Source organism: Heterocephalus glaber, unplaced genomic scaffold (genome assembly GCF_053883595.1).
Source record: "Heterocephalus glaber isolate CG9 unplaced genomic scaffold, H.glaber_assembly_v1.0 deba00000331, whole genome shotgun sequence".
Taxonomy (NCBI): domain Eukaryota; kingdom Metazoa; phylum Chordata; class Mammalia; order Rodentia; family Bathyergidae; genus Heterocephalus; species Heterocephalus glaber.
In genome coordinates this window covers 4,138,673-4,165,137 of record NW_028258142.1, presented here as the reverse complement: position 1 = coordinate 4,165,137, position 26,465 = coordinate 4,138,673, and the positions used below count along the sequence as shown (strand labels likewise).

General features: G+C 44.1%; 1 protein-coding gene across 2 annotated transcripts in view; it reads right to left on the bottom strand.

The window, feature by feature from the left end:
- Nucleotides 1–8,824: 8,824 nt before the first annotated feature.
- Znf516 (zinc finger protein 516) overlaps nt 8,825–26,465 on the bottom strand; it is a 115,635-nt gene continuing 97,994 nt past the window's right edge. The window contains exons 4-6 of one of the 2 annotated variants that reach the window (XM_087191079.1): nt 20,811–20,915; nt 19,867–19,934; nt 8,825–11,668 (exon numbers count right to left, since the gene is read on the bottom strand). In XM_087191079.1, coding sequence (XP_087047205.1) covers nt 11,609–11,668; nt 19,867–19,934; nt 20,811–20,915 — 233 coding nt within the window. In that variant the 3' untranslated portion in view covers nt 8,825–11,608. The remainder of the gene's footprint in view (nt 11,669–19,866; nt 19,935–20,810; nt 20,916–26,465) is intronic. The other variant, XM_087191087.1, reaches the window with a different exon arrangement.

Below are 26,465 nucleotides of genomic sequence, written 5' to 3'. Positions count from 1 at the left end.
GCCTGAGCTGAGTGAGACATTGCTGTCCAGCTTATGAAGAAGCAACATTTTATTGCCCACAGTGGAAAGTCTACGTCCTGTGCCATCCAAGCCCAGTTGCATCCCTCTGCTGTGCTCAGAGGGGATGTCTCCTCCAGTCCACTGCCTCCCACTGCTGGTGATCAGTGCTCATTATTTGTGGTGAGGGAACCCTGGTGTCATACAGGGGCCAGGATGGAGTTAAGTCCTCTGCTTGGAGTCTATGACTTCTCTCTGTTCACTTCACTGGGCTCACTCCGGACCTTCTGCATGTGTTTATCTGATTACCAGGTATATCCCCGGGATGGGGAAAGTCCTTCAGAGACAGGACCTCAACTGTCCCCGTCCAACCCCAGCCTCGCCTCCCCAATGCCTGCATCCCCATTCCCCTGGGGTCTCGGTGGAGCTGCTGGAAAAAAGTGACACAGGCCAGTGCCTCTGTAGGTTCTGTGCCACTCCCCCACCTGGCACTGTGCGCCCCAAGGCAAGTCATGCCACCCCCATCACGGTAGCCCACTGCACATGCAGCAGGTGCTCAATGTATTTTTGCTGAAAAAATAACAAAGTGGTGAATTTGAAGTCAGTGTTTACATTTATGTATGACCACCATCTACCATCTAGTGGTAGAAGAGGGCAACTTCAGGATGACAACCATTTTGAAAAGAAACCAGGGAGCACCTGAAGGGATAAAGGAATATGGGTGTCAGACGGTCCCTTTGACTGTATGGTCTCTGAAGCATTCTCCAAAGTTCAAGTCTTGTAATACTGATTTTAGAATTGATTTAAGACAATTTCCTTGCAAATACCAAATTGTATATTTATAACCAGTATGTGTGGCTTTAAGACATTTCCTTGAATAATTATTCTGTTCGAGGGGTTACTCTCACTGAAGGCAGCATCAAAGATAACATGATTAACTAACACATTAGCCTGTGCCATGGCTAACACAGACTCTAGAAAGCTAAGAAGACATAGAGGTGCCAGGAATGGATGTTAAGAGTGAGCCTGCCCTGACCAGGCATAAGGAGTAGGGAGAGCCTCCAGCCCAAGGCAACTCCCGCCCCACAGGGGACTGCCAAATTGCAAAGCCATAGTATGTAAGCAGCATGGAAAGGGCTTTCCACCTTGGCCAGCCTGTGTGTTTCAAAAATCCCAGGTATCTACTTACTTCAGGCTAAAAGATATGGAGATGGGAGGGCACAGGAGCCAGCCTTCTCCTTTGGGAAATCAGCAGGACGTGATGGGTGGCCAAAGCTGCACACTTCTCTCCTCCTTCAAACACCATTCTCCTTACTGGGCCATCATGGGGTCTGCTGAGCAGGACTGCTTTATACAGGGATCCCTAACGCACCCATTCGGGGCACATACTCAGGCACAGCCCGTAAGCAGCCCTGTGATAGATGCTGGCCACTGCCCACCCTCAGGAGAGCATTCCTGTCTCTGGATGCTCTTGCCCTCCCATGGCCCACAGCAGCATAACCTCTGCTCTGTCCACCTCCCATGACACTGAGCCAAGCCATCTGTACCTGAGCCTCCACAGAGACTCCCTGAACTCCACTTCAGTCCGCGTAAAATTCACAACCCTAAAAACAGAGTCAAAACCTTGTTTTTTGTTTGCTTTCGAGTCTCTTTCCATTTCAGAAGAGCCAGGATAAATCTGAAGTAGCTAAGGACACTTTCAGGCCCCAGAAGGAGCCAGACAACGTGTGAAGGGCTCTGAAACTAGAAGTCTCTGGCAGCCAAGGAAAGGTTCTTCCAGCAAGTCTGGGGCATCAAAATCCACAGGTCTAAGCATCCGGGACTGTTCAGGTAGCTTTTATGGAATGACTCCCACCCAAAGATAGTAGAGCCAATTCTTTTGCAATAGGCGCTAGTAAATTTTTAAAACTTTCATTGTCATCAGCTCATTTTCTTAGTGTACCTGAAGCCTCTACTTTTGTGGCTGTAAGACAAACTCCAGCTATACTTGGTCAGTCAAAAAAAATCTCATCAAACAAGGAAATGACAGTAATTTATTTTTTGCATGTCATTAATATAACAAACTTTCTGATTCGTAAATGCAATACTGTTCAAAAGGGGTCAGGGGCTGACACCTAGAGACCATCTTCCTTAATGATCATTTTAGGCCTTGGACATTGTACCTCAAGTTAATTTCTCAGGAGTGATTCCAACCTATATTTGTGTCACATTAAAGTTCCCAAAATGCAGCCTGTAACATCATTTGCCAGGGGATGGACATGGTCATTCTCACTGGATAAGTGGAAACGGAAGCATTTATTGAGGAAATATGCCTGGGGCTTTACCATAGAGCTGGCTAGGCAACCCTGGAGAATGAGATGCAACACATCTGCCCTGGGGCGAGGCACAGCTCAGCCCCCTGGGAAGCAGCAGACAGGCTTTGCTTTTCAGTTTCAGATGCTCTGAAAGCACCACATGCACAGATTGGACATTGGTGTGCAGAGGAGCATGGAGGTGAGGCACAAGACAGAGATGCAGGGATGAGGGGCGGCTGGCACAGGTTCCCAGGCACCTCCCAGGCTGGACTGTTGGAGGGGAAAGGCAGATGGTGCATACATAGGAGCAGGCACACTGGGGAAATATGAACCACGTGGTCTCCTATGTTCTTGGGTAGTTGTAAAGGTTAAATCAAGGATGGATTTCCAAAGCACAGGGGGCATGCAGGATTCTTCTGAAGAGAATTACTGAAAGATTTCAATCACGGGCATAGAATGATCTAGCACAAACTCCAGAAAAATCCCTGTGGTGGCAATATGTGGACAGGTAGAAACACCAATGCTCATCCCCAAGGAGAACGACAAGAGAAGCCGAGGTTGAAGTGGCAGTGGAGGGGGTGCCATGTTCCCAGTGTCATGTGCTGTGTCCATCTACAGGTGAAGTGTCATGTCTGGGGACTGCCTAAAGGGACACCAGGGAAAATAATAAGGTGTAAAACCTGTACCCAGGAAAATGTTGCACTCATTAAATCTGAGTGAAGACTATATTGGCAGATATGATGCCCACAGAAAAGGCAGACTGTGATGTAAGACAACAGGAAAAATAATCATTATACTTAACAACTATGAGGTCCTTGATAAGTTTAACAAAGGACATTCAGTGAAGCAGGGGGTAGTGTGAAAATACACCACAAGGAAGGAAAATGTGACCACAGACAACTCAGGAAGGTATGGTTTGTGGCTGTGGAAGATAGAAGAATCTGAGGAAAGTTTGCGCTTGGTGGAGTTCTAGGTAATGGGGTACCCTAAGTGTGTCTGGATGAGTAAGAAAAAACCCCACAGAGGAGTAAGAAACTGGAGGCAAGATCTAATGGGTGTGCGCGTTCAGTGCAGGAAAGCCCTGGAACTCAGAATCAGGTCTTCAGAAAGCCCAGCATTCCCACCTACGTACATCAGTTCTTAATTTACCTAAGGTCAGCTAAGGGAAGCTTCAGTCCTTCAGAGAGGAAAGCTCAAAAAGCCAAAGCATCACATTCTTTTCCAGGATGCTCAGAGTCCATCTCCCAAGCAGGCTGACAGCACCTCCATTCTTCCCGCCTAACAGGGTGCTGTGAAGACGGTCTATGGGATAATGGGTGCTTTGGAGAGTACCACACACCACAGGGCTATCTTCGTCATTCCCAACCACAGGCTCCGTGTCCAGTGGCACAGCAGGCAAAGGTGTGCAAAGTGGACAACTCTGTAAGCCCCACACCTGGATGACAGTACCTGGATCCAGTACCTGGATTCCACAAGTCTCGGTGGCTTTCTGGCTGTATCCTTTGGGTAAGTCACCCTTCTGTGACTTCAACTTTCGGCCTGTAAAATGGGAGTTCATCATGCCTAGCTTGGAGGGCGTTGAGACAGAATGAGATAAAACAGATGAGAATATCTGAGTTCCCAGCCGTACGTGTCCTTTTAAAGATCAGCTGCTTATTTTTCACACTCTATCTCTCAAGACTGAGTTGTGTCAGCTGGATCTAGACTAAGACAACTGCCACACACACCTGTCCTTCTATGACCTTTCTGTTCAAGCCGCCTCCCATGGTCTATGGCTCAAGTTCACCTCTCCCTTGAACCACTTCATTGTCTACCTCTGGCTTTTCTCTGCTTCCTTGAATTGTGTCTTGAGCAAGACACACACCAGCTCAGAAACATTCACACCTTTACACGCTCGCCCGCTGTCTTGGTAGATATGTTGCCAGCTGATGGACATGCGGCTGTTCTTGTTGCCTGAAGCCTCGCTTTGAGTTAATGTTATCAAGAAATAACTGACAATTCCTTTCCTCTCAGACTTGACAACTCAGGCAAGTTCTAAAGTGCACCATGAATTATTTCCCAAAACACTTTTCCTCTCAAAAATTTATGCATCCTTTTCCCTCTTGGATAGAGATCTTAGAGATTATCCAAGTCAGCCCAGGCTGGATATCACAGGTAATTTCTTCTTTAATTCTATGTAACTGCATCACTTCTCAGTCTTTTGGCTAAGATCTAGTATCTATGTAACTGCCCTAATCATTTAATCAAATCCTTCCAAAAGTTTCAGGTGGGTGTCACACAACTGGGTCCTGGTGATGCCCAAGTATGTCCTCTCCCACTTGCATCCTTACCATGGATCTGCATCTCTGGCTTGGAACTCAACATTGTTATGTTGTTGTTCCCCCTCCACTGTGAGCCCAAACTGCAGGTTGTTTTGTGTCTCTTATGTCAGGACCTACCACAGTACCTAGCCCAGAGCAGGCAATTCTCCAGGCACATTTACAACATCAAAACTTTCTGGGGCTGGGGATTTAGCTCAGTGGTTCCACTGCCTGCCTTGCAAGCGCAAGGTCCTGAGTTCAATCCCTGGTACAGAAAAAAAAAAAACCTTTCTATACAGCTTGTACAATTTTAAAGAAGCCTGAAGTCCTTTGATAAGGCAAGTCTCACATGGTTCTCTGAGCGAGGGTTCTAATACTGTAATACTGAAAACTAACAGGAAGCAGGGTCAAGGACCTTGTGCCTGCTGAGGGTAAACCATCCTCCATCTTTATCAGCTTGCGTGGACAGGTCTGCCAAGCAGATCAGTCCAAAGCCTCACACCAGGACTCCAGATGTTCCACCAGACTTCTATGAGTGTCTCTTAGATGCAGCTTTCACTTTAGTAACCCTGTTCTGAAAACATTCTAGCTCATCAAGGCCATCCTTAGGTGTGGAAGCCCAGAAAAACATAGAGCATGGCTTGAAAAGACTGCTAAATGTTTAGAGGAGAGGGATGTTGTTTGGGACATGAATACTAGTCTGTGGCCAAACCTGGATACAGAAACACATGGGCTGGATTTCCCTTGCCCCTTCAACACTCAAACTGCTGGTAACCATGTAAGTTTACTCTGAAGTTCTACTCTTGCCTATTTAATGCACTGAAATGAGAACATCCACATCTTCCTTGAAGAAACAAGAGTGTTTGCCATGATCTGAATGTTACTGCACCCCTCAAACTCTCATATTAAAACCTAAACCATAGCGTGTTGTTATATAGGCAGAGTCTTTGGGTGGTGATCAGGTCACCAGGATGGAGCCCTCATGAACAGTTTTATGAAAGAGTCCAAGATGGTTTGTTCTGTCTTCCACCATGTGAAGACGCCACAATAAAGTGCCACCTATGAGGCAGAGAAGTCACCAGACACCAACTATGCTGGTGCCTTATCTTGGATCCCCCCAGTGTCCAGAACTGAGAGCAATAAATTTGCTGCTTAAAAACAACCCAATCTATTGTGTTTTGTTATACCAGGAACCTTTAATTACTGTATATTTTGCTTTTCCCTTAATAGAAATCAGAGGGGGATATTGCATCTCCAGAACTGCCTACAGGCTTTCCTTTCCTGCAGCCACTCTCTGGCCTCATGGTCAGTTGACATCAGTGAAGAAACGAGACCCTCCCAGAATTTGCCACACAGGCAGAGCTTTTCACAGATCTTCTGATACTTCTGATAGTTCCTTAAATAAGACTCATCTTTTTAAAAAGGTAAAGAGGTGGGGGTGGGACGGATATTAGTAATATACATTGAATGCACCTCTCTTGATTGCAAACTAATATCAACTAATTTGAACATTTTACAGTTATTGTATATGTGTGCAGGTGTGAGACAGACCACACACTCAGATCTGGCACCCAGATTATAGACCCAGGGACCATTCAACCACTGGTTCCCACAGGAGGAGCTCCAGGCCACTCATACCAGCATACTGTGTTCTCACTGCAGGGTGAACAGGAGGCCGACAGAGAATAAAGAGCTGCTTTCCTGGAGGAAGGAGCACCATTACCTCTAGAACACTCTAGGCTTGAGGTATGAATTAGAAACTAGGAACATGAACAGGGTTGTGGGGATCTCCACTCATCAGGAGACAGAGATCTGGGCCAGGTCGCTTCTGTCACATCACAAGCTTCAAACGAGTCAAGCTACTTTTTAAATAGGGGGACTTAACAGATCTCAAGCTTGTCAGCTAAGGGTCAGCTGCCTTTTAAGGATTGAATGTGGACCTTCCCTCATTCAGCATCTCTCCATTCTGAGACCCAGGAGGGGGGAGGTTCTGAATTCCTGGGTTGCAAATCTCACTTGAGTTAGATGAGGTCTGTGCTGCAGTCTGCAAAACCCAGCAGCCTTTCAGAAAACCCCCTCAAAACAGCAATTCATCCCAGATTACAGCAGGGATAAGCCCAGGTTTCCCTGGTTGCAGTTTATGTAGTGGTCTCTCTTTTCTGCTCTGGCACATGTCAAAAGCTATGTGTACCTCATCTCTTTTTCTGCCCTCAGAGACACTAGTACATCATTTAACTTTAAACACAACTATATTTTATATTAGGATAGTTAGGCATCTGATGGCTCCATACTTTTTGTGATCTAATCAGGAAAACATAGCAAACCATTGTACCAGCCCCCGCCAAACTCCCAAATTTTTGGTGCAGTGATTTCATCCAGGTGTGGATAATCCAGGATTCCCCTTATATCAAGTCCTATATATCCCATGTGGGTCATAGTGCATGTTTTAGGACACTGCACACTCAGAGAAATGAGAAGTGTGCTGGGGAAAAGAAATGAGAAAAATATCTTCTACTAAAAGAAAAAAAAAGTGATATCCTAGAGTTCGAAAAGATTTGAAAAAATACACTGTCCATTTGGCATCTTCTTAGATAAATTATCTTGTGAATCATCCTAAAACTTTTATGGTTAAAGAACATTAACTCTTTGGTTTATGTTCAGCAAAAAAAATTATAATAACCACAGATCAAAACAAGCTGTCAAATGAGTCAAGCTACCTTTAAAATAGGGGAAAAATGTCTTACAAATCTCAAGAACTCCAAGATGTTTTTATTTATTTCAAATTCCAATAGAATATTTTATCTAAATATTTTATCACACAACTGAAACATTGAATTATTTTTCAGAAATAGAGTTAAATACATCAATCTATTACAAATTCTAATATAAAGAGTACAAAATGTTATAAATTGTATTTTTATAAAAGAAATACAAATTTTATGGTCTTTTGCATTTTACTGTCTTAAAGTATATATTAGCAAAGTTGATAAAGAATGGACATTTCTCTTACAGGGAGACCAGGGGGTCACTCCACACAGGCATGTCCTAGGGCTCTGGCGTTTGCATGAACCATGGCAAACAAAGACCTGGTCACTGCTGGAAGTCCTCACCTGGGATTTTTGTTGTTATTGTTGTCTCCTTAGTGAATAAAATGTTCTGCAATTAGAAGTCACCAAAGTTAAAAGCAGTAAAACAACAAATGTTACTTCAGACATTGTGAAAGTAGAGTCAAGCTTATGAACACAGAACATCCTTCTTCTGTCTACAACAGGGTTTGAACCTTGTGACTTGTTCAGGGATAGGTGGTCTTGTTCTAAAGAAGCAATGCAAGGAGAGTCTCTGGCCACGGGAGTCCAGGAGGTGCTGTCTTCCATGCAGCATGAGTGGTCTTCCATGCGGACCACTTTCTGTGATCTGGAAGACACCCCCATTGCCCCGTAAACTGTACTTGCTCTCCTGGGTTGAAAGAACGGGAAGCAATAGAGCCACCACCAAGTGAGGTGGAACTTGCCCCACTGCTGCACCCAGCTCTGTGTGCTAAGGGAGTGTAGTGCTGTTAGACCTATGTGTGCTAGGGCTTTACAGAGATGCTGGAGCAGTTCCTAGCCACGGTGCACAGCAGCCAAGTCAGAAGATGCATCCTGACAGCCTATCACAAAATCATGTTCCTTTAACTTACGGAGTGACTGCATGTAGCTCCCAATTGGATTTCCTTGTTTTCAGAAAACCAGTGTCTTTCTTGATTTAAAAAATAAATAAATACTGGGGAAACCTCTTAAAACACTTGATACTTTCAGAAGCAAAAAGGCAAAATCCACATGGCTTGAAATTTGCATTGTACCAACACAGGTGCAACGCATCAGTCTAAGATTGCAGTGAGACTTTTAGGAGCCAGGCAAATACGTGTACAGGTACAGGGGGTGATTTCCCAGAGAAGACAATGAACATCTGCTTTTTTGGAGAATTTAAATGTTCATTCTTTGAATTAAGGACTACAAGTAATTAACCTGAAAGATTTTAAGAAGCTCATTATTTGTGTGTTATTTAAATTCAAAAATGAGAAGAGATATGAGTGGGGAGGGAGAAAGGTGACAGTGAGAAGGCAAGGGGCCAAGCTAAACCAGGCAGGAGCCGAGCCGAGCCGAGCCGAGCCGAGCCGAGCCGAGCCGAGCCGAGCCAGGATGCTGCGAGACTGCAAGGTGAAGGGCAGGGGAGACACAAGGAGCACTGCAGTGTAGACAACCAAACCCTTTATTGTCTAAATTACATTAGACGCAACACTGTAAAAATCCTGTTAGGAAACAAGGAGACAGCAGGTTGGTAGAGGTAGTAGAAAGTCTGTAACAGTCAGAAGGCGACTTACAGAAGTGTATCATGCAGAAATTATCATTTGAAAAAAAAAAGCAAATCAAAACATATTGGCTAAATAAATAAGAAAACACAAATCATATTAAATACTATGGTTGAACTGACACAAACAAATTAACAAACCAATACAATACTGATCCTCAGTGGAAGAAGGGGGCCACCCATCCAGTCCGGCGCGAAGCAGGGCTCGAAGTCTCGATCCCCGGCCCCTCCTGGCTGTGCGCCTCTGAAAACCTCATTCTGCACCCTGAGAGGCAGGCACATCACCATGTAAGCCAGCCATCCTCACAGCTGCTCTCCTGGAAGCCGATGCAGACGGCACTCTGTGGCTGCAGCCCAGCACGCGCCTCTCTCCCCACCAGACCAACTGGGAAGGAAATTTGAGGAAAAAAAGACACTTCCAGCTCTAAATGCCAATTGCACTTTTCCGTGCAGCTTCTGAAACAGTAAAAATGTAGACGACACCTTTGTGTCACTTTGGGTACAGAATTTCTTTTAATAACTAAAACACAGAGAAAAAAGACAGGACTGAATCACTAGTCCCTTCACATTCCTAAATGTCACCGTTTACTTTCAGCCAAGGAAACAAAAGCCAGAAAATGCAGAAATGATCACTTTGGGGAAAGTATCAAAATGATCAAACATAAATCAACAGAAGGGTGTTCTGATTTCTCAGGTGGACAGAGGAATGTGTCTCTATAACTTTGCTCAAATAACCTCACAGAACAATCCATGACAGTTGCTTAACAGTATCTGTGCAGACATTCCCAAGCACACCAACACAATAGCTCATTCTCATACATATCCGGTGTAAGAATATCAGGAAAAATAAGTAAAAAAAATAATATATATATATATATATATATATATATAAGCTAGCCAGTTACATTGCATTGTTTGCAAGTGTCGCAGTCACCTGAACTGTCAAGTAATTTAAACTCAGTAACAAGTAGAATTCAAAACAAACATTAACTAACAATAACAATAAAATAATAATAATAATATAATAATCCAACAAATCATTAGAACAGGAAAACCACACTTCAGGGTTTGTGTGTTGGTGTGTGTTTAAACAAGTCTTTGTATCAGAAGCCCATTTTCTACAAAAACTGCACTAATCCATCACTGTATTAAGTAAACTGTCGCTCTCACCAGTATTAAAGGTTAGGATAATTTCTGTACATGTAAAATTATTGCTTTTTGAAAAATATATTTAGCATGCTCATTTTAATCATTTCCTGCCTTTACAAAATTTCACAATTAAAAAAAACCTAGTAAAGCTTTTGCAAAAAATTTCACAGAACATTTTCATTCAAGGCAGCAGTAACTTTTGATAATGCATAAAATCATATGTGCAAAAATCTGAAACTCTCAGAAATATTACCATCACACATAGTGTCACGGCAATAGAAAAAGAAAATATTTATATCTGTAGAATACAATTTAAATTGCGTACACTGCATGGTATAAGATCCTTTGATATGGGCCTAACCCCACCACCAAAACTTGCATTTGCATTACTGAGGAAGAGGTATATAAAGCCATCCCCCACCCAAGGGCTTGGTGACCTCCACGCTCAACAAATGAAGTTACTCATCCTGCGGAGGTCACTTGGCCCAAGGCGGAAAGACACCTACTTGCTGGGATGGTGCAGAGGAGGAATAGGGCAGGGGAGGTGGAGAGCAGAAGGTTCCAGAGCATTAGTACCCTAGTGATCTAGGGCCCCCAAATCTACTCAGGGATTCTTCTGACATTAATAAAACAGGCCCAAATTGGGAGGATTCAGTGGCTAAGTAATTTGTTAAAACGCATAGTCTTCCTTTGTGAGCAGTTTGCAGAATGTAGCCCTGTTACAAAAAGGTCCTGAGAATAAACAAAGAAGCCTGCTTTTCTTAGTGTTCAACTAGCTCTTTTCCAAATCAGAACATACACTTTCCCACAGACAAGTGTGCTCTGCCAGACTCAGCACGGAGGGTGGAAATGCAGGGCCAGCACATGGGAAATGCAATGGCCCCAAGGCTGAAATGGTCGAACCTGTGACTGATTAGGATCTTGTCACCACCCCATTTCACTCCTGATTTCCCCACAACACTGACTGCCACCTCCCTCCTCTCTTTATTTATTATTTTAAATACCAACTAAGATACGGAGAGGCAGTAGTGCTAATACTTCATCAACCTCAATCATTGTCCTGACATCCACCACGGCAGTCCTTCTGGTCACAGGAGCTCCTCCTACAGTGCTTAGCTTCTCCGCTCCATCCAACACACACAAGTATCTTTGTTCCAGTGTCTCAAATTTGTCTTGAATAACACAGATGCCTTGAGCTCCCACTGTGCCTGCTAGTACCACTGGTTATGGTAAGAAAACACGGGCTATGCTTGAAGAGCACATATATGCATGTGTGAGATCTACAGGGAATCCTAGGCATAGCGTTGTCACTGCTCTAAATGTCTAGTGGGGAGAGGCATCTCCCTCAGTCTCTGCTCCAGGGCAGCAGCTCGGCGGGCGGTCTGAGGTGTCTGGCCAGGAGACCTGCAGTTCTTCCTCCTCGAGGTGCACATGGTCACTGCCGGGAGGCTGCCGGGACATCTGTGAGGACACTGCCAATGGCCATCGCAGGGTGCCCAGGGGCGCTGGAGTGTGTCTCTAGGTTCCCTTTCTGAGGGGCACTGTCTGCACAGTCCCTGTGTTAGCATGGTCTCTCCCCTGCACAGAAAAGGAGAAAACAACAGAAAAGCTCAGTTCTGCCTTTTGGTTCCAAAGTGCTTTTTCCTATTAATTTTCTTATCAACACCAGCACCAGTGACAGTGACCTTACCAAAGCCAAACAGCCAAGTAGGCTAAGGTCCCCTAGTTTTAGTGGTGGCTCATTTTATACAACCATCAAGTATTTTAACTTTGCCCTGCTGCATCCACAGAGGCATCTTTAGAAAATCATTTCCAGTGATTCATAAAGAATCATCAGACTTCTCCCACTGTTTCGCATATATGATCAACACAGTAGTGTCTGAATCGGCTCTGGAGAAAAGGTTAAAAGATGGCAAGATGAGCTGAGGTGAAGATGAAAAAAGCAAAATTCTACAGTACAGAGTGAATGATAGCTCCAAAACACAGCCGGATCTGGACCCATACACACAGACAGAAAAGCATAGCTTTTCTGTAGCTCTATCAGAACTCAGGGGCACTAACCTCAATTTCCATAAATAATCACCATGTTGGAAAAACAGAAGGGATATTCTAAAATCAACTAATCTGTATGATAAAACAAGAATAAATGTGAGCATGCAGCTTTCAGAGAATGCTCAGAAGTGGCATTTGAAGTGTCACTGTTTGAACAATGGCATTTACCATCTGAGGACAAAAACCAATATGGCAAGATTAATCTTACTTAACTGCATTAACCTTCAGCTAAAATCCTGATGAAGTGAAACCAACCACTTGAAATTAACATACACACATAAACTACAGCATTCAAGGAAAATTCTGGTTTCCTGCTATGCCTATGGGAAATCTAGAAATAAAGGGGACAGGATCTGACTGACATCATGAATTAAGTGCTTCTATTTAGTTAACAGTTTCAGAAAACTCCTATTTAAAGCAGGCTCTGCATTCATAGCACCTACCAGCCAAAAATATCAGAAATCAAAAAGATATCCACCAACATGTTATGAGGGGTTAGGGTGGGTGCAGTGGTGTAGACAGCAATGTATTTAAAATGTAGGAAACAGACACCAAATGCGAGATGGGATAAAACTTCCTTAATAGATGATGAATTTCCTGCAGTGGATGGAGAAAGATGTTTTACATTTTTGCACAGCAACACCCAGCCAAGGAGAGATCTTGGAGGCTCTGACAGGGGTATTCATCATCAGCAGGACTCAAGGGGACCCCATGCTTGGCACATTCACAAAGGAAAGCAAACTCTGTGTAAAATGGGCAATGTTGTTTGTTAGCTGCTGGGATGTTTGGACTTGCATGTTTCTCAGAAGCCCCTGTACGCAGTACACTGATCTGCCAGTGACTATGAAAGAGAAAATATGTATGAACACAGGTGTCATGTGATCTAGACCCTGCTGGACACAGCCATCTGCAACCCCCTGCTCTGGACCCACACACACGGCCTTGCAAGGGCACTGTAAAAGGGACAGGCGATGAACACCAGTGGCCACAACAGAGGCCCTCTAATAAAGGGCAGGGGCTTTAAACTGAAGAGCTCAGAAGCTTTAAAAAATACTTATTTTACAACGACAAAGCTTGGATAACTTGAACAAGGTTGCTAAACTGTCTCCATAAATCCAGGTGCACCAGTTCCTGTTTTCTCTTTATATATGGGAGCTATGTTCACTTATCTCATTTTTTGAGTAGTTTGAAATGACTGATTCATTGGGGCCATCATTTTATTATTCAAATACAGCAGCTCTACAGGACTTTTAAGAAATGAAAGAAATATGTAAGAAAGAAGGTCTAGAGAAACTTAGTGGCCCCACTATAATACTTTGAGCACATGGAAGTTGGTGGGGGTTTTTTTCTTCCTACAAAGAAAACAGTAGCCAAAACATGAGAGACATGCTTTTAGTAATTCAGCTTTTCTTTTTTCAGATATAAACTGTGGATTGTTCAGCAGTAATGCTGAAAGAAATACTGTCTTTCTTTAAGCCGTTTCAGCCTCCTAAGAATCTTTTTTGTTTTGGTGTTTGAGACAGAGTCTTCGGGCTCAGATCCAACTCACAGCAACCCTCTTTCCTTAGCCTCCCTAGTGCTGAGATCACAGGCATGCGCCACCACACCCAGCTGGCTTCTATGACTTTATGAGGTCAATTTTCCCCCTTTTCATTCCTAAGGCAAGGGAACACACCTGTGTCACAGGTGACTCAATCTCGCATAGACAAACAAGCCCCGAATGCTGAGGACACACAAGGAAGCCCTCCACCCTCCCAGGAGGCCAGCCTGTGAAGGAGCCCTTGAGTAAGGTATGAGGACAGGATGCTAAATGCCTCCCAACTGCACCTGGGCCTTGATGCCTCTGCTCTTCACCCAACACGCTGCTGGGCAGCAGGGGCTCAGGTGACCAAGTAATTCTGGTAAGTCACTAGCTATACTGACAAATTTGGTAGGTTACTAAGAGAACATGGATAGCCATGTTATAAGACGTTAGTTTGGCTTTATGAGTTTTTAAAAGCTTAAACAAATTAACTGCATTCTGAAATTTGCTATGATGTAAGAATCTAAAAGTGATACAAGAAAGTATACATACATTCAAATACACCACCTAGTTTCCCAGCATTTGTATAATATTCGTAGCTAAAAATGAGACAAATTAGGCTGCCATTTATTTTACTTCCTGTTATTTTGATTAATGGTCTTATCTCTCCAGCTTAACTATTTTAAAATAACACAAAATAATAAGATATAAACTATTAAACATAGTATTTAAATTTTGGCAAGTAATACAAACAAAGCAGAACACCAGATTTCATATTTCAATAATCTGCCTGGCCCTTTAAATCCCCAAATTAGGGAGGAGGGGGGTTCTTGGTTTCAAAAGCTATTTTAATATCTCATGTCTAACAACAATGTGATAATGAAAGCAATTTCTGCATAACACTAAACAAACCTTCCAAGTTTTACTTTAACTTTCACAGGTCAACATTCACATTTTAGAATATTTTTTTCAAAAAGCCGGCTTTCTAGTGATGAATGCTGCTAATTTCTGCAACCTAAACATTTGCTCAATCATGTCAATACATGAAAAAGTACCTTAGCTAGGCACAGTGATGCACACCTATAAATAATCCCAGCAATCTGGGAGGCTGAGACAGGAGGGTCTCAAGTTCCAGGGCAACTCAGTGAGACCTGTCTCAACATATGAGAAGGGCTGGTGATGAAGCTCAGTGGGAAGGCTCTGTGTGCAATGTTCAGGGGAGGGGAGGGAGGGAGGGGAGAGAGGAGAGAGGAGGGAGGGAGGGAGGGAGGGAGGGGAGAGAGGAGGGAAGGGCGAGCATATTTAAAGTAACGTATGAATACCTCCTCAGTGAGAAATTGGTTTGAAATACTAGCAGGGAACATGTGGTTGGGATTGTCTTTGTAACAAACATTCAGCAACATCAGCGATGAGGGTTTTATTCCTAAGGGTATGCACTGATCCCACACACTTACATTTTTCTAGTTTTGCTTTTGTAATAAATGCAAAAGAATGTGGTGTGTGGATAATAGACACCATGACCTCTTGGCAACTCTGTCACTTAGCCTGTATCTGTCACACTGAGGTGTGGTCACCCCTCCCACCCTGATGGCGGGCTAGGAGGCAAGTTCCCCAAGGACAGCCTGACCGCGGTGTTCTTAAAGTTCCACGGGATCTTTTGACTCAAGACAGTCACAGAGGAACGCACAGAGAGAAAGACACTGCAAAAGAAAAGTATCTCGCTTCCCCTCAGAGTTCCTGTGTGTGCAAGCAAGAACCTTTATTCTGACGACAGATTTCATGCAATTTATTGGACCTCGTGTATCTGCTGAATTGTTTTGCTGGAAGCTATACTACACTGTGATTTCTTAGAATTATCCAGGATAGAAAAACTAAACACTAACATGGCAAACTCAGGGCCGCTGCTGTGTGGTTGAATATACAAAACCCCACCTGTCTGCCCACCAACTGGAGGCCTTCTGAGCAGAGAGCAGCAAGGGGGAAACTGCTGACAATACTTTCCTCAGACTAATAGATTTCCTGTGTACTCCCTGAATAAACATTGATCAACTAGTCTCTTAAAACAAAACCAGGCCACTCACAAGCCCACTGAGCCCCACATGGTCACACTCTATGTGAGTTTTCACTGGTTATTAGGAAAGCGCTCAAGGTGCATCTTCTGGTGCAATTCCCACGGGAAGTACATGTCACTGCTGCATAGGTGAGGGAAGGAACCTGCTGAAGACAGGGAGATGGAGGCCAGAACCTTCCATTCAAGACCATTTATATTATTTGTTCTCTCTGGGCAGAATTAGCTGATTTTGAATACATTTAATGTTGACAGCTCTTAAACAGAAACAGCCTCTGCCAGGATGCTTTCTCTACTCCACGCCCATATGTCACCACCTGTAGGTCATTCCTATTTGGATCCCCAACCAGCTTCTCAATCTAAACTCATGTTTAATGTGAAAATGGGCTTCCTTGCTCCTCCTCTCAGGCTCAGGGCAGGGACCCTCCCCTTGGACCAGGTGCCTCAAGTCAAAACCCAGAGTCAGTGCAATTCCTACACTCCATCTCCCTCCAACTATCTCTCAAACAGACCCATTCTCCAGCCCCACCCGAGAACCCCAAAGCCTCCAAAGAGCTGCTCAGCCATATGCCTAGAACAACCACAAATCCAATCTCAAGCCTGGAGCTACAGAGACTGCCTGGGTTAGTACTGTGTCAAGGTGCTGCACCCATTTCCTCGTCTAATGCTCCCCTGGGACCTTAAGAACCAGAGGAGCAGGCCAAAAGAATTAAAAGAATCACACCACAGTGATGTATGTGCATCCATGTTCACAGCAGCACAGTGTGTAACAGCTAAAGCTTGGAAACAGCCCAATTGCCCATCAACTGGAGACTGGATAAAGAAAACATGTTTTTTTAAATAAAATGGAGTACTACTCAGCTATAAAGAATGAGAAACTACAGACATTTATAGCTAAATGGATCCACATTGAGGCCATACTCTTAAGTGAAATAAATAGGACACACATGTGTAAATACCCAATAGTTTCTCTCTGGTATGAGAAACTGAAAGTGTAAATAAGGATCAAAAGGTGTAACAGCTAATGTGAAATAAGAAGAAAAGGTCCAATGGGGAAGGGGAAGTGGGAGAAGTTGGGGAAAGGAAAGAAGGCAATGGAATTAATATGAGAAAATGAAAAAATGGAAACAAAGTCTTTGTAAATAGGGAGGACTGGAGGAGTTTTGAAAGGAGGGCAGGGGAAAAGGGAAAAATAAGAACCAAGAGAGATTATGTAAAGGTGCAAATTTCCAATGATGAATGTCATTATATTGTATACCTGAAATGCACCAATAAATTTTTTAAAAAAGAACCAGAGGAGCAGGGAAAATATGTATCTTGTCTCCCCTGTATCCTACACAGGCCCTGGGACATAGTGGGTGTCCAAAAATAGTTAATAACTGAATAAATGATTACAAATGATGATTATAAAACTGAATTTTTAAATACTGTTTCATTTTAATAATTTAGCCTCTTATGTGTATGTATAAAAGTCCATCACATTTAAGTGTCATATCAGATAATTTCTGCATGAATACACAGCATTGTATGATCCAAAAGAAAGCCCACATCCACAGCTTCTAAAGCCCGCAGGAAAAGAATCTGATTTAAATATTAATTAGTTAATGTTAGTAAAGCACTCTAAACATAAAAAGGAACACGGATGATGAACATAATGAGCACTCTAGACATAAATAACTACAGGTAATAGTTCTAGAAATATGAAACATATCCTAAATTTAATAATGTAATTGTGGTTTTTTTGTAAATAATGAGAACCACTGGCTAAGAAAGGAGAACCCTACCTATTATTGATGTGTTTTTCAATTTTCTGGACAACAAATCTCTATGGGAATTCTTAAAGAATGATAAGGAAAATGGAATTTCCTTCAAGACCCAGAGTGTTCAGTTATAATAAAGCTACTTTTAGGTTACAAAAAATGAAAAGTACCATAAGAGGACAAGACCTTGAATATGGAATTAAACCAATTACAGTAGCTGCTATAAGACAGCTGTGCTCAGCAAGCCTAGGCTTAACACTGGCCTGAACCATCACTGTAGATCAGGTGAAAAGAAAGCTGATCTGCTGAGCTCTTGCATCCAGAGCTCATGTATGCGTCAGGGCAGGATCCACATTAACCAACAACACAGCACTGAGTTATGTAAACTTGACACCATGAGGTCAGTTAGTAATAAGGATAACATAACAGCACATGAAGCAAGGATGAGTAACAAATATAATTTATCAGCATAACTGTAGCACACGACAATTTAAACTACAATCTCAGTGATTTGCAGTTTTGATCTCTATTTCTCGCTACGATGGATGCCTTTAAAGAGGCTTAGGTAGAATTAATATTCACCCAATCCACAGGTCTGTGTTGCTGAAGAATCTGGTATTCACAACTCCACCTGGTGCTTTCTGGCCCTGTCAAACATGCTTATCCAAAGCCAGGTACAGGGCCAAGGGCGCAGATAGAGCACTTGCCTGGTAGAGGCAAGGCCTGGGTTCAATGGGCAATATGGAGGGCGGGGCAGGTCTTGGTGGGTTTAATGGTTCCCTGTGTGACAGAACACTGTGGACTCACTCCAGTTGTGTGATTCTCCAATTACAGCATGCTGTGCTATTAGCACATCCCACACATGTTCCAGTGGCTTTTGTGTGGCAAGAAGGTTTTATTGCTGTACAAGAAGGTTTTATTGCTGTTAAAAAGAACAGTGATAGCTAATTCAAGAAGAGGTCACGTGTGTTTGGAAATCTTTTAATTCAGTATTCAGTGAAGAGTTATATGTACTTCATAAATTATCACAGCATCGTTAACTCCTTTACATTTCACAACTGTGGATTTTATTGACAGTGACACCACAAAAATTGTCATAAGCCAGGCGTGGTGGTGCACACCTGTAATCCCAGCTCTCTGGGAGACTCTTATCTCAGAAGAAAGATAAAAAAAGGCTGGAGATGCAGCCACTGTGAAATTGCTGGATTTAATCTCCAGGACTGGAGGAAAAAGCCCTGTCATAAATGGCAGGGGATCTTGTCAACAATATATGAAGTAAAGGCCTGGAAGAACAATTAGAACTTCTCAACACAAGAAAACAAATAGAAATTCTAAAAATGCATTAGAAAAATAGATGAAATCCCTGACTGGGTAACGTCAGCTCTAAACCCAACCCCATCACTAAGCAGCAGCCCCTGACAAAGCCCATCTGTGTCTCTTACCTTTTCCTTGAGCAAAACAAATCAGAATGATGTTCAAGTCTCCTTGAGGGCTCACTAGACCACACTGACCGTCATCAGACAGTCCCTGGGCTTGTCCGGACTAGGCATACTAACCTGATTCCACCACCCAGGCAACTTGGGACACTGCTCTGGGCAAAGGAGAGAGCAAGCAGTGACAGACTATTCCAGAGCAAGGGTGAGAGGGCTAGAATGTTGTATAGAGAATGTATGCACGAGAACAAGACCATAGGAGGGGCAAGTAGAGAAATAAACCCCCAAATCATAGGCTCTCAGCCCAGGATAACAGGGAGGCAACCTGTGAGGGGCTGTGGTCCTACCTCAGAGAACTGCTCCACCCCACATGACTTGGCTCTGCCCAATTCTGTGTGCCCCGAAAGGTTTGTGTGTGAAATCCACACACCTATAGCAGTATGCTTCATGCACAGAACTGAAAACAGGCCCACAGAAAACCTGTCCATGTGGATATTTTAATGCATGATGGTCATGCCAACAGGGTCAAGACATGGCAAAGCAAAGCACACAGCCATGAACGTGAAACATTTCTCTTGGAAGAATACAAAAATAATGTCCACAAAGAAGACCAAAAATAATTTATTCTAAGGCAAACTTGGACCCAAAACATCTTGGGAAGAAAGTATAAATTTCTAGTGTTTGCAGTAACCACTGCTCTCCACCAATCCCCTTATCCCAACACCACCAAAAGCCAGTCATATGCCCCTAACCCTGTGACTCATCTAAGATGGCCTTCAATGCTTACCAACCACCCAGGCTGCCCTGATAGGGTGGGTTCCGTATCAAGATCATGCAGAATTACTGCTGTCACATCTAGTAAAAACACATCTGGCGTTTGGTGAGGAACACCACTCTTTCCAGCACTGAAACCCAGATAGCCACTCACTCACAGGACCTACTTGTTTGGGGGCATCCATGGAGGCTGTGTGAACTTCGGAACCTCGAGGACCATCACACTCAAACACCACTGTGGGAATAAGGGGTCTGTTAGCAAGCAGAGAGTGGGTGACATTCCTGAGCGTGCACACTGCATGAATTCATTACAGATTAAGCACTTTCGAAAAACAGACACCAATGCCTCGCCTGTGGCCGGAAAATACCAATTTACCGTAACACTTACAGTAAGAGACTGGGATAACGGCTGCCTGGGGCCACTGCCCTTTTTAATTCAGACTCCACTGCTGAAGAAAGCAATCACTGACAACGTTAATTATCAGTGTGTGTGTAAAGGGACGCTCCTCCTGCATTACTTACCATTTGGCCCGTGTCATTTTGCATCAGGCTGGCTTCTGGTGTGCCCTTCGCAATTCTGATGAAGAGCGCCTGTCTCCCTGTCTCTCTAGTGCTCCTGCCCTATCTTGACACACACAGCACAGCCTGATCCAATCTCCAGCAAGCTCGTCACAGAGGGCTGAGGATTCTGCAAGACACCACTGACCATCAAGAGCGGTCTGGTGTATCCACGGTCCCGTCGTGTCCATCAGGATATAACCAAGCCATACATCAAGCCAGAAGGGTGCTCTGATTTTCATTTGTGCTAGTGGCAATATAATTCATTAGCATATTCATTTCTGAAGAGTCTACTCTAATTAAAATGGAACATTTGCAAACAGGCTTATCTCGAATTAAACCACATGGCACTTGGATGCCAAAAATAAAAAGAACATTTCAGGTGTTGAGTAGGGGACCACCGTACAAAATTCAGAGGCCGAAGGCACTGTCACCAGATAGAAGCTGAAATCTAAATGCGTCCACAATGTGGACAATTAAATGACTGGCAGAAGAGACCCCCGTTCCAGCCCCCACTGGGCTGAGCCACGTGTGCCCAGTGGGGTGGCAATACCTGTGTGCGCTCGCATGTGGGCCCTGAGGTGGCTGGGCTGGTGGAAGCTCTTCCCACACTCGGCGCAGATGAAGTCTCCTGGGCGGGCCTGTGTCCGGAGTGTCCCTGCCGTGGTGTGGCATGGTGTGGAGCGGCCATGGCAGGATTGGGGTGGAGGTGAGGAAGTGGGAGGGCAGGGGAGAGGGAGAGGAAAATAACATTAGTATACCTTAAGTATCAGCATTGGAGGCCACCTCTAAGCCCTAGTGACAACTGTCAGCCACTGTCTTGGCTCGGCTGACAGGCCAGGCACAGCAGGACTTAAAGGGTGCATAAATTACAGTGAATTAAAAACTGTTCCGGGGACAGGGCAGAGACAGGGAAGTGCCACCTCTGCAAGGCAGCATGTAACTCCAGGCAGCTGGATGGGCAGCCCAGCCATCACCCAGCTCTGTCAAGGAGCATCGGGCAAATCAAAGTGACATCAGTGTGACAGAGATGAGGCGCATGGATAATAGGAAGTGACCAGGACCAGAGCCCATTCGCACCCCAGCTGTGATCTCAGGAGATTGATGTGGAGCAACCACGCACAGCCATCAGCAGGACTGGGACCTTCTGGGCTTCCTACCTGCCTGCCTCTAGCACAGAGGAAACCTGGAGCCCAGTGAGCCAGCCAACAACAGGCAGCACCCCGTCAGAAGTGGTGGAAAACACTGAAAACCCCTTTTCCCAAGAACACTCAACCACACTGCACTTAAGCCCTGGGATTCCAATTTCCTTCTGATCCCGAGCATAGACCTGGCCTTTATTTAGAAAGGGATATAGAAGGTGTGTGCTACCTGTCTGCACACCTGTCCTGTCTCGAGGCATTCTCCCTAAAGGAAACAAATGGCTCACTTTTCATGGAATGGCAGCTCCAAAGAAAAGTCCCTGGGTCCATTGTAACCGGCATGCTCAATGGTAGCTCACCTCAATGGGCAGGAAAGCAAACACAAATATTATCTAGAACATGTTATGCCTGTAGCAATGTTTTTAAAAAAGATGCTCCTTTAGCTGTCTCTACAGTCTGACATTTAAATACAATACGCAAATGAAAAGGATGACAAAAGGACACTTCAGTCAAACTGGATGAAAAGCAGATCTTCACTACTGTTCTTGCTGTAACTCAAAAGTGGGCTCAACATATAAAAAATAATGCAAAATCACTTTACATGATAGGTCATGTTTATGCAAATCAAAACAATGTAATGAAGGAAATGTACAGCCTGTGAGGCAGATCTTGTGTAATTTCTCATTTGACAGATCATGAAAATCAGTCTTAAAAAAAAATAAGAGAATTTGCCCACTAAGCAGTTGATTTCCCATTGCCTTATTCAGGAACGCATACACACACCCAAACACAAAATAGTAACAAAATTTTAAACTAACGCTTGTTCTACCAGTGAGAAGCCGCTGAGAAATGTTAACAAGTGCTCCATTCACAAACTGTGCAGTTAACTCTGTGGGATGACCTTTGGTGTCCTGAATGACCCATAAGACTGCTACTTCATAGATTCTCCTTCTGTAGCTCTGGGCCTAGGTGACGATGTTTTGGGTATGACCTCATGAGGACAGGCAATAAAAACCGAAACAGACAAATGGGACTGCCTCAGAGCAGAAAGCAAGCAAGGAAACAGTCAACAGAGTAAAGAGACAGCCCAGCAAATGAGAGAAAATATATGCAAACCATACATCTGGTAAGGAGTTAACATGCAAAATGTACACAGAACTAACACTTAACCAAGCGTCACAGGAGGAAGGAAAAGTGTGGGGAGCTCCCCTGGACCACCTGGGCAGCCAGCCACACCCACTACAAGGAGACTGGTGCTCACAATCAGGGCTCTTGGTTTCTACACTGCAGAAAAACTTTTCAATGGTCAGCTTCTGTCAAATAGCTGACACTCTTAACCTTTCTGAATGGAAAAGCTTTCCTTTGTCTTACTTTGGTGAAGGAAAAATTTCAACTTGAAAAGTGACTGTGTTCCCCAGTTTCGTTACCAGCTGGCCAATCAAGCCTCTGGGAGCTGCTCTGGTTATCTGGATTTTCCTAGGTATGTTCCAGATAGTAGTTTCCAACTATGCCTACATGAGATACCTAATGATGGTGATGATGAACAATGTCATTTGTATCCAACAGTCACAACATCTAAAAACTAAGTCATTAACATTCTTCTACTAAAGTACTGTTAGTTACTATTTCCTATCCAAATTAGCAGCAGAAAAATCACAGCACCTCTATTCTTCTGTTCTTCAGTATATGCATATGCATGCATGCGTGCACACACACACACACACACACACACACAATTTTTCCATGCACTACCGTATCACTTTCTCTACTTTTTAAAGAAAGTACACTTGCCCTTTATGGTCAGTAAATTCATGCCCGAGCTCCTCCAAAATTCTGAGTTAATCAAAAGGTTATAAACTTAATTTGAATTGAAGACTACCTGGTGAGCAAACAGCTCAAACATGCTGACCTAGAAACTCAAGGTGCAGACAGAAAGAGGCCTTAAAATGAAGGAAAAGGACCTGGCCCATACTGTATGCAACATGTCATCTGTAAGGGGAAAGAGGAGATCAGAGAGATTCTACCAAAATATGCAACTGCTTAGGCAAGCACACACCTTCATCATGGCCACATCAATGTACCCTTGGTACAAAAGACTTTTTGAAAGTCCCAATCAGAAAGATCTTATGCATTATTTTATGTAGAATTATCACATCTCATTATCTTAAATTCTTATTATAAGATCCGTATTATCATGTAATATAGACAGACCATAAAGCCTGGAGGCACAGATAATTTATTATTTTAGTGCTACTGTATCAGTAATCCATTTATGTTATATTCACATGTTTCCAGACTTGATGGTCAGGTTGTAGAAAGATTACAGAAAGCATAGTGCTTTTGCTCTTAAAGGGTTCGTCAGTGAGTGAGGAGGCACCACAGTCCTGTCCTTCCACTCTGGCTGGGCTTTCTAGATGCTGCACTCCTTCAGAAGCATCATCCAGGCAAACCTGGGGGTGGGGTGGGGGGCAGGGGGAGACAAGTCTCTGAGAAGCAGCTTTCTTAATTTCTGAATAAAGCCTGGTGCCTAGGACAGCACTAAACCACGAGCTCTCTGCATGTGTCCATGGTCACACTGCTGGCAGCCACAGCCTTCTGTACCTCTAAGGACACCACTGCACATTTTTGCCTCCCTTAACTACAGGATGACATGATAGCTGTACATTTAGCCAGTGCCCTATGTAGAGAAGCTATGACCTTTAGATCTGCAGGTGATACCAACTAAGAGATACACTGCAAATGCATCAGACGGCAGTATAAAGATCCAAAATGTGTTGCTCGCTTGTGTCATAAGGTAGAAAGATTCATTTGACAAAGGATGAACAAAACAGGCATTGAGATGCCTAAGTAAAAATGAACTGTGTCTGTACACGGCAAAGAAGAAGGCTCAGCAGAAGCAAATGGAAAAACAAAACCTCAGAAGCTTAGTTTCTGATGCAGTCAGGAACACGTCCACAACGCACTTGCTTTGGCTGCACATAACTTCCTAAGCCACATGACCGTCACAGACTCCCCCTAATAGGAAACATCAATATTCACACACCTCACAAATGGTCAGACCATTCTAAGCCTGCTGGGCTTCCTCCCTGCCAAAGCACTTCAGAAGCTTTGTAAATCAAGACTGGAACATGGGAAAATGAAAAACCAGGCTCTAGAGGGCAGGATGTCTGACTCAGGAAAGGACTTCGGAAGCAGAAGACTTTCAGAGAGGTGCTCTCAGCTCACTGTGAGTGGCCCACGGAGACCAGGACCAACAGAAGTCCACCACAGCTAATGTCACCTGAGGGTGGCAAGTCCTTCCCCACTCTGGCCACCTCACCCTCACATACAAGGGCAAAGTGGCACACTTCATGGAGGCCATTACCAGGTAAATAATTAAATGACAAGGCCAGCTCATGTTGTGACAGTCATTTAAACCCAGTGCCAACATCTAGTGCAGTACAGGAAGAACAGGACAAGAGGGTGAGGAGCCGCTAAGAACCAGGGTCCACAACAAGCATCTCTGCCATTCTCCTTTGGAAACCCACACCTGCAGAGGTGAGGTGTCCTCCCACCCCAAGGCCAGTACGCACCAGCAATGCCCTTGACAGCAACAGCCTGCAGGACTGCAGAACACTGCAGAGCCCAAAGAACCCACTGGCAGAACTGAAATGGGAGAAGTGTGGAACGACTGGTAGCTGTCTCCTGCCAGCCTGTGAGAGGCTGCAGGTGACACTGTCACACATAGCACACTCCTGAGAGAAGACAAGAGCCTGACACCGGGCCCTGGGCCACTCCTACAACAGCTCAGCACTCCAGGCGGTCAGCCTAAACTTTGTCTAGAGCTCACGGGCAAACACAGTATCTTCACACAGGGGCAGAGGATGGGCACAGGCCTGCAATCCCAGCACTCAGGGAGGCTAAAGCAGGGGGATCAAAGTCCCACCTGGGCAACTGAGTGAGATCACATCTCAAACTACAAATAAGAAAAGGGATGGGGATGTAGGTCAGTGGTAAAGCACCCCTGGGTTCAGTCCCCCACTACTGCAAAGAAAACAATAGAAACAGGGAGAGAGGGCCCCTCACTCAGGCCTTCACTGCTGACGCCCAGGAGTGCAGAGTGCTTGCAAGTCCTCCGCTGGAAAACACCTTCAGATGAGCCTCCCCGGACCAGGCACAGACCCAAGGCGACACTCTACTCCTTGCTGGCGGCTGCATGCCTGGGCAATCTAGCTGGCACCACCTCTGGCCACTGGGTATCGTCACACCATGAACTGGGGAGCGGAGTGCTCTGTTGGCAGCAGATGGCCCCAGGCCTGGACCACAACCCCCAACAGTGCTTCCAAATTCCCAGCAAGTCTGAGGGCCTGGGTCTCCCAGGCTATTTCAGTGGTGACCTGCTTTAAGGAACTATAGGGTAACAGCAGGTATTCTGTTCAGAGAAGGGTTAGGACCACCCAGGAAACTAAGGGACTGCGTCCCACAGGGGGTTCATCTGTTCTACTTTTTAACAGAATCTACACTTCCCAGTCAGTGTTCCATGTGTTTAAAGAACAGGGGTATCGTACTCAAGGTATAGCCAATGAGGAAAACTACTGGAAATTCCTTATTAGTACTGGGTAAACATCCTTACTCCAAAATCGAAAATCCAAAATGCAAAATGCTCCAAAACTCAAAAAAATGTTTGAGTCCTTACATGACATCACAAGTAGCAGATTCCATACCTGACATCTGATGGTTCGATGTATAAACTTTTTTTCATGCACAAACTTATTAAAATTCCTGTGAAGAATAATCTTCCAGTTATAAGAATATGAAACATAAATGAATTCTGATTTTAGACTTGTATCTCATCCCCAAGATATCTCATTATATATATGAAAATATTCCAAAATCTAGAAGATTCCAAAATCTAAGATTCCAAAATCAAAAGAATCCAAAATCCATACTCCTACTTCCAAGTATTACAGTTAAGAAACTCAACCAGCATTACTATTAGTTATCAATACGAAGAGTGGGAGGAATGGAAGCCACTGGAAGGAGTATTTTTTCAGGAATTTTAGCATAACTCAGTTCTCCTGACTTCA